The sequence below is a fragment of the Sarcophilus harrisii genome, chromosome 3 (assembly GCF_902635505.1).
Source record: "Sarcophilus harrisii chromosome 3, mSarHar1.11, whole genome shotgun sequence".
Lineage (NCBI taxonomy): Eukaryota > Metazoa > Chordata > Mammalia > Dasyuromorphia > Dasyuridae > Sarcophilus > Sarcophilus harrisii.
Window position 1 is genome coordinate 169775432 of NC_045428.1, and position 14323 is coordinate 169789754.

The window sequence follows — 14323 nt, forward strand, 5'->3', positions numbered from 1 at the left end:
AAACAAAAGGAAGCTTATATAAAAAAACAAAAGGAAGCTTATATAAGGAAAATCATGAAAAAAACCCCTCACTAAGGGACAAATTTGAAGAAGGTACTTCAAGCTCAAAAAAATCTATGCTCTTATTAACTGTACTTAGTTAAAAAAATTTTTAGTAATGTTATTCCATGTCTTTATATAATAAATATTACTTAATGTCTCATTGTCATTGTGCACCTACACCTTCACTTTGGGTATTTAGACTATATTATAAATTATGAGTATAAGTAATTTTTACCACTGTTCAATTGTTACTATCTGATTATAGCTGAAAGTAAAAAGTGCCTCTGGCTAACCTGGGAAGAAAACTTTTGATAGTGACTTTAGCAGATCTTTTTTGTGTTTTTTTCCCTCAGTGGTATTTCTTTCCTTTCCTCTGACTTTCTGCCCCCTTTAGCTTCTCAATGCCTAGCTTTCTAACCCTCTCGAACAATAAAAACTTTGGTTAAAACTCCTTTACAATAGTATTAGCTATTTTGGCTACTTGTTTGTTTAATCAACTAGGTGAACCATGGCAGTAAATTTGTGGGGAAAGGGAATTCTCTCCAAGGCCTTGAAATCATTCAGATTAGCATAGAAAGTAAAATTACTTTGATTGGTAAAGATTGGTGGGCTAAGCTAGAGGGTACAAGAGACAGCTAAACCAGTCTTTCTTCTATCCTTCCTCAATCCTCAACCCTTTCTTAACATATCTCTATATTTTTGACTCATACTGGAGAATCCAATGTATATCCATCAACCTAAGACTCATGCCATCATGACTAGATCCTGCTTTATCAGGACTAGATCCTGCTTTATACGTTAAACAGCACTGTAATTATCACTTACTTTGTTATGTTAAAAACATTAGAATTTTTCCTCCAAAATGATTTGTCTCAATACTGTCACCATGATTAAACAATGCAATAATAAAACTAAAGATACTAATTGAGAATATATTAAAAAACATTCATGAGAAAAAGTTGTTTCCATACTTCTGCTTCTTGCTTCATTTTAACATTTTCTTTCTTCAAAGCTAAACAGTGTTGTTCAACCTCTGCTTTTTCCAGAAGAATAGCATCCAGGCGTTCTGTGAGAGCCTATTTTTTAACAAGACAATGTATTAGTAAAGTATTAATCAAAAAGCAGCCACAGAACATCAATATAAAACATTTTCTGCTTTATATCAGGGAAATGGATGACCAGACATTTAATTTTAGAAACTCTTTATGATCTGCTATTTAAAAATAGTATACTAAAATTCTGAGGATATTCCAATAGTGGAAGAACAGCTAATTTTTCAAAAGAATTATTCTGAATTTAATTTAATCTCACAAAGGCTAACAAAGTAGAGGAATGATGATAGCTTTGAGAGAACTAAGAAAGTAGAAAAAAGGAACTGGTTTGAGAAAAGGAAGGGTTGAGGGGAAGGAGAAAAGAATATTTGGATTTGGTTTTGTTAGGTTGTGATGTAAAGACATCCAAAAACAATTTAAAAGATGATCACAATGATGCAAAGGAAAGCAATGCTGATAAACTTTGGAACTCTGATAAATGACATGATGAATCATTATTTTAGAAGACTAAACACAAATAATAACTCTTTTTCCTCAGTAGAGATGTGGTAGACTATAGGTATAGAATGAAGCCTATGTTTTAAGAACTGGTCGTGTGCTATGTACTTTGTTTGATTTTATTTACTTAGGTAGAGTAGAAGGTGGGAAGGAAAGTCAGTGGATAGGAGTGATACTTAAAAAAAAAATGAAGATATAAAACAACATTCAAATGAAGAAGCAAGGTCAATTAAATGGGCCTGTTAGCTAAAAGCACACAACTTTTAAGCTGAAGTGTATATAAAAGTGGTTTAGGTCTCAAAGGAAATCTACATAGAAATAAGTAGAGAAGCAGGATTACACCCAAAGTTAAGTGGTAAGGAAAAAGTCAAAGAATCACACAAACAGAAAACAATTTTTAGAGCTACAAATTATTTTAAAAACCAACTGAGCCCAAGGATTCTTAAAGTAGGGTCTGAGGATAGATTTCAAGGAGTCTGTGAATTTGGATAGAAAAAAAAATTTACACATTTCTTTTCTTAATTTTTGCTTTCCTTTATAATTCTATATATTTATGCCTTTACAAACATTATTCCAAGAAGGGATCCACTGATTTTAACAGACAACCAAAGGGGTTCAAGACTCAAAAGACATGAATAATTCCTGATCTTAGAGTCCTCTCTTCTTATTTTACAATGAAGAAATTGAGGCATTAAAAGTCTAAGTGACTTTTCCTGTATCAGAGAAGAACCAGGACTAGAACTCGACTCCTGATTTAAGTGGTTCCCCCCCAATAAACTAAGCTGCTAACCTATGTCCCCTTAGACATGACTTATTTCCCATGAAAGTAAATATGTATAAAAACAATCCCACCAGCACTATTCAGAAATATTCTATTACCTGAATTACATCATTAGCTCCCCCAGCAACAGGTTTTGATCTAAATTCTTCAATCTCCTTCTCTAATTCTAAAAAAAGTTTAAAAATTTGCCATTACATTTTGAACAAAATAATTCAGAAATTAGCAAAAAAAAAAAAAAAATTGCATAGAGATTCTATTAGAGTATTTTGTAAAACACAAAGTAGTTAAATTAAAAGTGGCAAAGCAACACTTTCAATCCTCCCTCCCTTCTCAACACTTATAATAACAACAACATAAAACCTACTTGGTGCTCTAAGATCAGCATCTAACAAGTAATATACAGACCTAAACATGGCTACATATATGCTTTCTTTCCAACTAAAATATTTTCCTTTTTAACTTGATCCACATATTACTGAAACACAAACTGACAATTTTTCTATTAAGAAATTAAGTCTTAAAGTGACATTTTAAAATCATTAAAAATTCAGGAAATAGGTAACACATACAAGTATTTACATTAAAGAAAGATTTCCCTTTTTTAAGAGGAAAAGAGAAACTGAAAACGGCACTCAGGCGCTGTCAGTGAATGATAATGATAAGTAGTAATATTTATATAGTTATAACTATGTGCCAGATACTAAATGCTTTAATATTATCTCATTAGATCCTCATTCTCTAATTTTTTTGATAGTCTCTAAAATAGTCCTAAAAATTTTAAATTATTTCATTGCTTCTTTTTTTCCATCCTTCATCTTCATATCCATTCACCGCAAACAAGCTTTGTTCTATCCTTCTAATATTTTTTCAGCTCAATCAGACCTTTGTCAGCTAGTTGCCTTTAGTGTGTTGAGATAATGAAAACATCAAAGTCTAGAGTGGGTGGAAACGTAAATGGCATTAAATTCCATAAGACAGTCTAGGAAGAATTATATGTTTTGCATGTTATCATCAAGGACCAGAGCCACGAAGGTGTAATATTAGCAATTATATACTTTTTAAAAAAAGAAGATGAAGATTTGGTTAGTTAAAAAAATGAACATTTTATCAATTCAATTACCTGTGCATCTTGATTTAACTTTTTGCATCAACATCATCTGCTTCTTGGCAAACTTAATGAGATCTTCCTTGGGTAATGTTTCCAACTGAAATGAAATGTATACAGATTCTGTTAAAATGGTTATATTTTTGTTATACCACAAAGAAAAAAATACTTTAATCTTTTGCTAAAAGCAGTTCTACATTGATGTTTAAATCTTTTGCTTTTCTTAAAATTTTTAAGTTAATTGAACAAACACTAGTCTTAGCTCCATGGTTACTTTTTAAACAATTATAAAAAGAATCTTGAAGCTTTTTTTTTTTTTTTTTTTTTTAAGATCATTCTCAAGTATGGGCTTAAGAAACTATGAAGTCTGATCACCTGAAAATTCAAGAACTCCAAGAAAATTCAAAGAAAAGAAGAGACAAGTTAGGACGACTATCAACAACTTGATGTTTTCATAAAGACTTTTGTGGAGAAATTACTGAAATTACTGTATAGAAATTAATATATATATATATAGAGAGAGAGAGACCGACCCCACACACACCTTAGAGGTCATGTGACCCCAAACCCTAATTTACAGAAAAAGAAACAAACATCTGAGATACAATTCATAACTAAGGATCATACCACAACTTAGGAAAACTATCCCAAGTCTTTTGATTTTTACTTATCTTACTGGAGTGCTTAATGTTTGGTCATGCAGGTTCTTTTAGTAGTTATAACATCAACATAAATAATAAAATCTCTGCCAATTAGACAATAAAAAGTATATGTCAAATGTATCTTAAAAACTAGATAGTAAAGATGTTCCTAAGGATTTTCTCCCTGTTTTCAAGTTGTAAATTAATGGGGATTCCACACTTTAGAGGTCATGTGACCCCAAACCCTAATTTATAGAAAAAGAAACAGACATCTGAGATACAAGTTATAACAAAAGATCATACCACAACTTAGGAAAACTATCCCAAGTCTTTTGATTTTTACTTATCTTACTGGAGTGCTTAATGTTTGGTCATGCAGGTTCTTTCAGTAGTTATAACATCAACATAAATAATAAAATCTCTGCCAATTAGACAATAAAAAGTATATGTCAAATGTATCTTAAAAACTAGATAGTAAAGATGTTCCTAAGGATTTTCTTCCTGTGCTCTCTAAGGTCTCTTTCAGTTCTCAATTAAAATTTCAGATATCCAACAAGCATTTATTATATTCCAAACACTGAGTTATAGTGTGGAAATGTGATCAAAAACCCAAGCTTCTCAAGGAATTGACTGAAGGGAAAACAGAAAGTAGAAAAATAAATATATGGGAAATAAATGCAAAGTTATTTGAGTAGTGAGGGCCTTAGAGGCAGCTAAGGGTTTCAGCAAGATTCCAGTTAAGCTGTAAAGGAAGCTACAGATTCTAAGAAGTTCTAGTGTGGAACGCTTCACAGAATTTCCCAAGTACTCTACAACAGTGAGGATTTATTTATTTGTTTTTACCTTAGATTTGCCAGCCCCAGGTGTGGCTGGTGAGGCCACCACATCTTGCCCGGAATCCTGCAAGAGAGACAAACTCAAACCTGTGAGTTGTCAGAATTGAATTCTTTTAAAGGGGATAGAAGGATAAAGTTAAAAAAAAAACAAAAAACAAAAAAAAAAAAAAAAACGATCTCCCGGAACCAGTCTTAAGCGTTAATGATTTAAAGTTGCACCAAGAATTTGGGGACACCTTGTACTCCTTTAAAGACAACGGTAAAGGCTTGGGGATATAGGCGGGAAAGGGGAAGGTTCGATACCGGGGGAGATGCTTTGGGCAGAGGTTGTCACTCCCGGGGGACTTCCTGGTACGGGGCAGGAAGGACCCGCGGCCAGAGGGGGGATGGGGGCGGGGCGGAGGCACCCACCGAGGGGTTCGGGACTCAGCGGAGGAGGCCGTCGACACTGGGAACGCTAGGGGAAGGCGGGAGAAAAGAGGGACGTTTACGTCGCAGGCACCACCATTTTCCCCCACTACCACAGCCCGGAAATAGATTTACCTCCATGTCCACGCCGGCATCACACAGACACAAACACACGAGCGCACACCCCCCTTGGCCGCGACTAGCCGGTAGCTGCTGCCGCCGCCGCTGCCACCCCCACCACCACTACCGCAGTGGCTTCACTTCCGGCTTCAGCAGCTGCCGAGACAGAGCCGCGGATGACGTGGGGAATCCACCCGCGAGTCAAGGGTGACGTTTCCCCGCAGCCCCTCCCCTCCCCCGGTGTTACCGCGGTAACCGCGGCCCCGCCTCTCTGCTTCTCCCTTCTTGCTCCGCCCTCCCGCTTCTTGGGCTTTGTCGGTTGGTTGAGCCGGCGCTTCCTTCTTCCGCCTTTCAGATCCGGGAGGAGGTGCTAAGCTGTAGTGGGGCTCTTCCTGCCTTCCTCCTGTTTGCTCAGGGAATCCTGAAGAAAACGGAGCTAAAGGGGAAAGGAAAAGACGGGGGAAGGAGGCTGAGAGGTGGACCAGATACTAAGCCAACCACGAGCTGTTTTTGTGAAGAAGACTCTTAAACACAACATATGTATTGGGGGAGCTGAGCGCGCTCAGAGCTAACCCACTTTTTCAAAAAGTCACTTAATCATAAACCTAGACCGGAAAGGCTAAGCTCACCTAGAGCCAGATCACTTCGCCAAAAAGGCGGCGCACACACACGCACGCGCACGCACGCACGCGCACGCGCACGTATGCACGCACACAGCGCTAAACTAAGCTCATGTAGGACTTTTGTCAGAGACAATATCGAGTAATAGGAGAGAACGTCATATATTAATGCCAGTCTTAAAATAACTCACAAAGGTTAATCGGGTCCAATCTATTAAGGGATTCTAAAAAAAAAAAAAACACTTGGTGACATTTAAGCATAAATAAGTGACAGCAAAGAAGAATTTTCTGCTCTGTTCATGGACCTTTGAAGGGATAATGGAAGATGGATGTCCGTGTTGCAGATCTCTCCCATCACCCCCCAAAGATTGATTTTCAGAATTGCCAGCAAAATCAGAAAAAATAGAATTGACTGCAATATTTATATCTGAATATAGGACCCACAACTGGTGGTCATTCATCAATCTGGATACCTTGTAAGGTTTGTGATTTTCCTATAGAATTAGACCTGACTACCCCTTTGAAACTTTGAGAACTTTTTTTTTTAATAACTTTTTATTGACAGAACCCATGCCAGGGTAATTTTTTTTACAACATTATCCCTTGCACTCACTTCTGTTCCGATTTTTCCCCTCCCTCCTTCCACCCCTTCCCCAGATGGCAAGCAGTCCTATACATGTTAAATATGTCACCGTATGCCCTAGATACAATGTATGTGTGCAGACCTGAACAGTTCTCTTGTTGCTCAGGGAGAATTGGATTCAGAAGGTATAAATAACCTGGGAGGAAAACAAAAAATGCAAGCAGTTTACATTCATTTCCCAGTGTTCTTTCTTTGGGTGTAGTTGCTCTGTCCATCCTTGATCAATTGAAACTGAGTTAGATCTTCTCTTTGTCAAAGAAATCCACTTCCATCAGAATATATCCTCATACAGTATCGTTGTTGAGGTATATAATGATCTCCTGGTTCTGCTCATTTCAATTAGCATCAGTTCATGTAAGTCTCTCCAATCATCTCTGTTTTCCATCCTGCTGGTCATTTCTTACAGAACAATGATATTCCATAACATTCATATGCCATAATGTATTCAACCATTCTCCAATTGATGGGCATCCATTCATTTTCCAGTTAATGGCCACTACAAAAAGGGCTGCCACAAACATTTGGCACATACAGGTCCCTTTCTCTTCTTTAGTATTTCCTTGGGGTATAAGCCCAGTAGTAGCACTGCTGGATCAGAGGGTATGCACAGTTGATATTTGTTTGTTCATAGTTCCAAAGTGTTCTCCAGAATGGCTGGATATATAAACAATTCCACCAACAATGTATCAGTGTCCCTGTTTTCCCACATCCCCTCCAACATTCTGCGCTATCGTTCCCTGTCATTCTAGCCAATCTGACAGGTGTGAAGTGGTATCTCAGAGTTGTCTTAATTTGCATTTCTCTGATTAATAATGACTTGGAGCATATTTTCATATGGCTAGAAATAGTTTCAATTTCTTTGTCTGAGAATTGTCTGTTCATATCCTTTGACCATTTATCAATTGGAGAAGAGAACTTCTGATAAAAAGAAAAGAATGCTGGATTCGAAGTCTACTACCATCACTCCTTATTATGAAATGATATGCTGAATGCTATCTATGCTTGCCCATCCTAAATAACCGTTAATTTCCTGTGTCTTCCCATAAATTCACCACAAGAGGTCTGTGTAATGTGCTGTGAAGGTGGTTAACCCTATCTATTCTTGCTTCCTTATCTCATACATTTCTTCTTTTGCAGCTATACATTTCTTTGATGTTTAGATAAATAGGTGGTTACACAAACTAGTAGGTGCTGCTGTTCTCTATTTACCTGTTCCTGTTCAACAGAAAGAATCAAAATCTAGGTGAGTCCCAGAACCTGGCTTCCATAGTATTTTATTGTTCTGGGCAGAGGTACCCAGTCTTTCTCTGAGTGGGCTTCATTAGAAGATATGTTAATGTTAATAGGATTTACCCAATTAAAATAACTCTCAAACTCCCATCTTACATGCAAAACCTAATCTTTTATTTGGACTTGTTATATCTTACTGAGTCCAAGATTCCATATAATAGAGTTCTTCCACTTAAGGAAAAAATAGAGCTTACCTATTTGTAAGGAGTATCTTATTTTTGGTAAAAAGAACATATAACATTATATATAATCATACATATATATTACAAATTATATAGATATACTCTATATACATATATATTTCATTTCCATTTAATTTGTATAATTCATGTATAAATATGAAATGTATATATATATATAAATATGAAATGTATATATATAATATAAATTTTCATTTGTTTCAATTCTTTCTCTATGTACATATAAATACATGATAGTTTCATTTCATGTACTTATGAATGAAACAATGAAGTTGAAATGAAATATACATGTGTATGTATTTATATGTGCATATATGATTACATACCTATGTATGTTTAAATATATGTGTGTGTATATATACACACACATATATAATATATGTGTTTATACATATTTGTATGTAGATAGGTATGTTTGTATACAGCTTATTACAAAGCTGTAGACTTGTGGCTTCTTCTAGATCTAGGCAGCCCCTCCTCCTGCCAATACTATTCAGTTCAATTTGAATCCTGAAATTCTTTGAAAGATACTTTTTTGTTTAGTTTCCATAGCTCCTTTTGTGCAGAAGAAAAAGAATAGACTAGAGATAAACACTGATCCCAGATAATATTTAATCCATGCCTTGAAGTAGTGCCAGTTATTAAATGAGGTCTTGATTACTCTGGACTTGGGACTCAGTCCCTCAACCTTGAAGTACAGGCCTTAGACTTGAGACTGGATAAAAACTTAGGCTCTTATTGCTGTTTGGGAAAAGCTCCCAAACATGCTTTGTTTCTGACAGAGATTTCTGACTTTTTTTCCCCTTAATGGTAGCTAACAGTGCATATTGTAGATATAGGTAAGGGCTAAACTTATAGACAACATAGAGAACTTGGAATTTCTGCACAGTCTAGTGAAGTGCTGTTGAGTCAATTGGAGAGAAAAACTTGCTTCCCTCTGAGAAGCCTCCCAGACTTGTCACAAACAGGTTTGTAGATTGAATCCTACCTAGTTCAGGGACTTTCTCACAGGTTCAAAGGATAGTCTGGGCTCCTGACCTCCCAATTATATGATTATATGATTATATGATTATATGATTGCCCACTAATTTAACTCTGGTAGTAAGGCAAGATCCAATTAGTTCAAAGACTGATATTACTAAGATATCACAGAACAACGAGTATAAAACATTCCCCTTCAGAAACCTGAGGTGCATTCCCCTGCAATACAATATTTGTGGCAAGACTGAATATAAATTGATAGTACCTTAATGAGGCACACACTGAGGAAACACATGTCAGGGAAATCCATACCTCTGGTACTAGTACTTTAATATCCTCTCCATCACTCTGCCTCCCACCTTCCACCTCTTTTTCCCCTAGAGGGTTTGTTCCTTGTCACTGTTCATCTCTTATTTGCCAGGGTTTGTTTTCTCTTAAGTCTAGAGTGGGTTTTCTTCTTTGCATCAGAGATCCTGATTCCTGAAGCTCTTTCCTGTCTCAAGTAATTGCCTTTCTCCTGGAGAGACTTATACGAACTGATGCTGAGTGAAATGAGCAGGACCAGGAGATCATTATACACTTCAACAACAATACTATATGATGACCAATTCTGATGGACCTGGCCATCCTCAGCAAGGAGATCAACCAAATCATTTCCAATGGAGCAGTAATGAACTGAACCAGCTATGCCCAGAGAAAGAACTCTGGGTGACGACTAAAAACCATTACATTGAACTCCCAATCCCTATATTTATGCCCACCTGCATTTTTTATTTCCTTCACAAGCTAATTGTACAATATTTCAGAGTCTGATTTTTTTTGTACAGCAAAATAACGGTTTGGTCATGTATACTTATTGTGTATCTAATTTATATTTTAATATATTTAACATCTACTGGTCATCCTGCCATCTGGGGGAGGGGGTGGGGGGTAAGAGGTGAAAACTTGGAACAAGAGGTTTGGCAATTGTTAATTCTGTAAAGTTACCCATGCATATAACCTGTAAATAAAAGGCTATTAAATTAAAAAAAAAAGTAATTGCCTTTCTATTTCTAGTGTATGCCTCTGCTTTCAATTGAATGAAGTATCTACTGGTAGTGGTGTTCTTCACTCTCAAAGAGAACCATGATGATTAGCTCCATAACGAAGTACCACAAGTGACTTGGGTAGATGGTTGAGAGGGAAGAGGATTCTTTTTCTTCTCCAGTCTTCTAAGTGATGGAATGATTCCTCTTCAGGGGCTGAATTCTTATCTGCCTGTTAACTAGCTACAAAGCTGGTGATCTCAAACCTTTAATGGTCTTCAAGCTAATCTTTACCTGGCCAAGGGCCAGTTCCCCTTCCAGTTGTCAAGGAAAACATCTTAATACTTCCACAGGGATCACAGAGTGTTAATATGTCTTTGCATTTAAGAAAATATCATTACTTCATTATTTTCTGTGATTACATCAAAAAACAAAATGGTGGGGAAAGGAACCAAATCATCTCTTCCTTTATTTCTATATTCCTGACATAGAGTTCTTTAGTTCCAGTTTTCAGTGTCTCAGAAGTATATTATGTTTTCTCTCATCCTTTAAGTCCTTGACATCCTTCTTCACTTGACTCCTTGTCTCATCATTATTACTTATACATTGGTTTTGTTTCCCCTGGAGGCAATAGAAGTTAGGTGACCTAAAATCATATAGCTAGTAAGTGTCCAAAACCAAATCCAGGCCCAGTGCTCTATCCACTGTACCACCAGCTGCCCCTTACTTATATACTTCTTTTGCTCCTCTATGAACAGCCAAAGCTTTACCATTTAACATTGAAGGACAAGCAAATCAAAATAAATGCTACAAATTACAGATTTTATATTACTTCACTAATTCATTGTTTCTAACACATTGCCTTGGGTTCACAAGTACCACATTCATAGTGCATCATGGGCCTACTTCATTGTTTATTTGCAGTGCATTTATTGCAATCAGTATCAAGAATGTGATGGACCTTGGAGATACAAACACAAACATGATTCTTCCTCAAGGATGTTATATATTATATGTTAGCCATCCACCTACATGTCATATTCTGAATATCAGGGATTCTTCAACCATTTGTTTCTTTCCTGGGTAGATCATCAATCTCATAGTTATTTCACAAGTTTTGAAGCCCAATTAGCTGGACTGAGAGATATAACAGGAATAATAATAGTTCACATTTGTTCAGTGCTTTAAGATTCACAAATAGTTTTATATATGTTATCTCATTTGAACCTCGCCGCAATACTATGAGGTTGGTCCTAATCTTAACTAACCCCTTTTGCTGAAGATGAAAGACATTAAAGAGATTTGTCTAGGGTCATTATAGCTCAGGCCTTTATGATTACAAGCCTGGTATCCATTGTGCCACCTGTAGCAGGTAAAGCTAGATTTGGGGTAAGAAAAATTGGGTTTTATTGACACCTAAGTCACAAACACATTGTTTGATTGTAGACATAGACTGTAGACATTTAATCTATCTAGGCCTTGGTTTCTTTCATCTGAAAATGAGATTTGATGAGATGAGATGATATGTGCATTGTGTGATTTTCTGAATAATAGAATGAATGAACAAGAACATGAAAGTCGAATTTGTAATGGTTAAGTTAAATGATTACAAATAGCTTTCATTTTCCCCCCATGTATAAGAAGGCCTCATAATAGTAAGCTAGAACTCAACTTCCAAAGAAAATACTCTGTTTAATGCAGTAAATTGTATTATGTTAATTCTATAACAAAGAAATGTCCACTACAAAGAGCTTTTATAATCATACTATAGATCCCTATCAGTTAATAGTTTGGAAGAAAATAATTTTCAAAATAATAACCCTAACAAAATAATAATGAGATAAATAGCTGTTATGATCATCCTAGCCTTTTAAAAGTTTCCCAGAAAAATATATTGGGAAAAAGGGATACATTGGAATGTTTCTTGTTTCTAAAGGGGAAAACAGATTTATTTATTTATTTACTTACTTACTTATTTGTCTGAGGTCAGATTTGAACACAGATCCTCCTGACTTCAGGGCTAGTGCTCTATCTACTGCACCAACAATAGATGAGGGAAGGGTTGGAGTATGGATGTGAGAATGGGATCATTATTTCCTGGGGCTACCTAGAAAATTCTTTTACTATTTTTTTTCTAGGCCCTTTCCATTGTCAATAGTGTTAGCAGTGTCAAAAAGATTGTTACCTTTAAGAAAATGGAGGCAGTTAGGCTGCTCTTGCTCTTATGTAAGACTAGAAAAAAAAAAAGTTTTCATTTCTGAATCTACCTTTCATTGTATTGGTGTAGTTGTTAGAGGGTTGGCCTTGAAGTTAAGAAGAACCAGGTTTAATATCTTGCCTTTATTGCATTATCCTAGTCAAGTTACTTAATCTCTTAGTGTTTTAGGCAACTCTCTAAGCCTCTATTATAGTGATGATGGTGATCTTCATTGTTTCCTCACTTGGGGGTTTTCTGTACTAATGAAATCACACAAATTCTTTCTGCTTGTGTTAATATGTTATATTTTATTCAATTATTCTCCAATAGTTGGATATAGCAATCCAGGTTTTTGTTTTTGAGGATTTTTTGCTATTATTCAAACAATAGTCCTGGGTATTTTTGTTTAGGTCTTTTTCCTTTTATTGTTTTGGATAAAGTCCTAGCAATGAAATTACTAGGTAAAGAATACATTACTGGATTTGGGGACATTCTAACAGTGTACATCCCTTGCTACATATCAGGCTTGTACCCTAGCCATTTTAGGTGATCACATGTATTCTAACTAGGCCTGTTTCTTTGCAAACTCTTTATTATTTAACTTTATATATATTGCTAATTTTGCCATTTTTATGAATATAAAGTACTATTTTAAAGTTGTCTGTATTTGTGTTTCTTTAATCAGCGGAGAATAGAAAATACAGAGTTCTGCTGGTACGGGGAGGATGTCATACCATTTTCATTTTGAAACTCATACCACCCCCCCCACCCCTCCATCTTCAACCAGTATCCAGACATGCTGAAATCTATCCCAACCACTTCCTTACTTCCTAACCCCCTAGTGAGAATTAAAAAGCTGGAGAAGTTGTTATAGTGAAGTAACTACAGTTTCCTTCCACCTCTTGGAGAATTTTAAGACATTTATCTCTCTTCTTATTCAAGTTGTTTTGTGATATTACCAGATCATTCTCCTTAGTTGGTGGTACCCATCTTCCATCTTCCAAGATCTACTCTTTCTGCCAATATATATTATATTATATATTATATATAATTATATATTAATATATTTAATATATTATTATAATTATATATTTAATAATATAATATATAATATATTAATAATTATAATATAATAATTATATATTATATAATATATAATATATTATTATTATTATTTCTTAGACTGTTGCTATCTAAACATAATTAATTTTCTTCTATTTGGCATTTTGCGTGTTAATTACTGAACTCACTTTTGATGAACAAGCTGATGAGATGAAAGCTAATGAGTATTCTTTTAATAGATTAGAAATTAGTTAAATGGTTGGCCTCTCAAAAATTTTATGACAGTTTGAAGAGTTTGAACAACATGGAACAAAAAGATGCACTCCCTAGAAATCAAGCTTAACATCAACAAAAACAAAAAAAGCTCCCAAACTCATCAGTACACTGTGAAAGATCTATGTAAAGGAAATTGAAAATATCTCCATTTGGGCATATAGTGGATAGGAAATGGTTGGAAAGAGATACAATAGTTGGTTAGCCAACCAGAGGGTAAAAATTTATTACTTATTCCTTCTCTCTGGTTGCCAGTGGCTACACTTCTGGTCTTCTAGAACTGTATCTTTCTTCACTCATCTTCATGTACTACCAAACTTCATGCATAGACAAGTTATCATATAATCTCATCTCAAACTCCAATATAAAGGTGATACTAATTCTCTCAAGGAAGTTAGCTCATTAGTTCTTGGAAGCTTGATAAGGATGATAAGAATATATACATTGTGCATAAGCTACTGTTTTTCAAAATGACCTGGAACACTGAAAAGTCTTTTAGGTCATAACCATTCTATATAAATTTTTTTTATTTTATTCTGCATTTAAATA

General features: G+C 35.4%; 1 protein-coding gene across 2 annotated transcripts in view; it reads right to left on the bottom strand.

The window, feature by feature from the left end:
* The window catches only part of GCC2 (GRIP and coiled-coil domain containing 2), a 60287-nt gene extending 54641 nt beyond the window's left edge, over window positions 1-5646 (bottom strand). Inside the window, exons 1-5 of one of the 2 annotated variants that reach the window (XM_031958775.1) lie at window positions 5499-5646; window positions 4963-5019; window positions 3494-3578; window positions 2472-2539; window positions 1014-1118 (exon numbers count right to left, since the gene is read on the bottom strand). In XM_031958775.1, coding sequence (XP_031814635.1) covers window positions 1014-1118; window positions 2472-2539; window positions 3494-3578; window positions 4963-5019; window positions 5499-5504 — 321 coding nt within the window. In that variant the 5' untranslated portion in view covers window positions 5505-5646. The remainder of the gene's footprint in view (window positions 1-1013; window positions 1119-2471; window positions 2540-3493; window positions 3579-4962; window positions 5020-5498) is intronic. The other variant, XM_031958776.1, reaches the window with a different exon arrangement.
* Between the last annotated feature and the right edge of the window lie 8677 nt (window positions 5647-14323).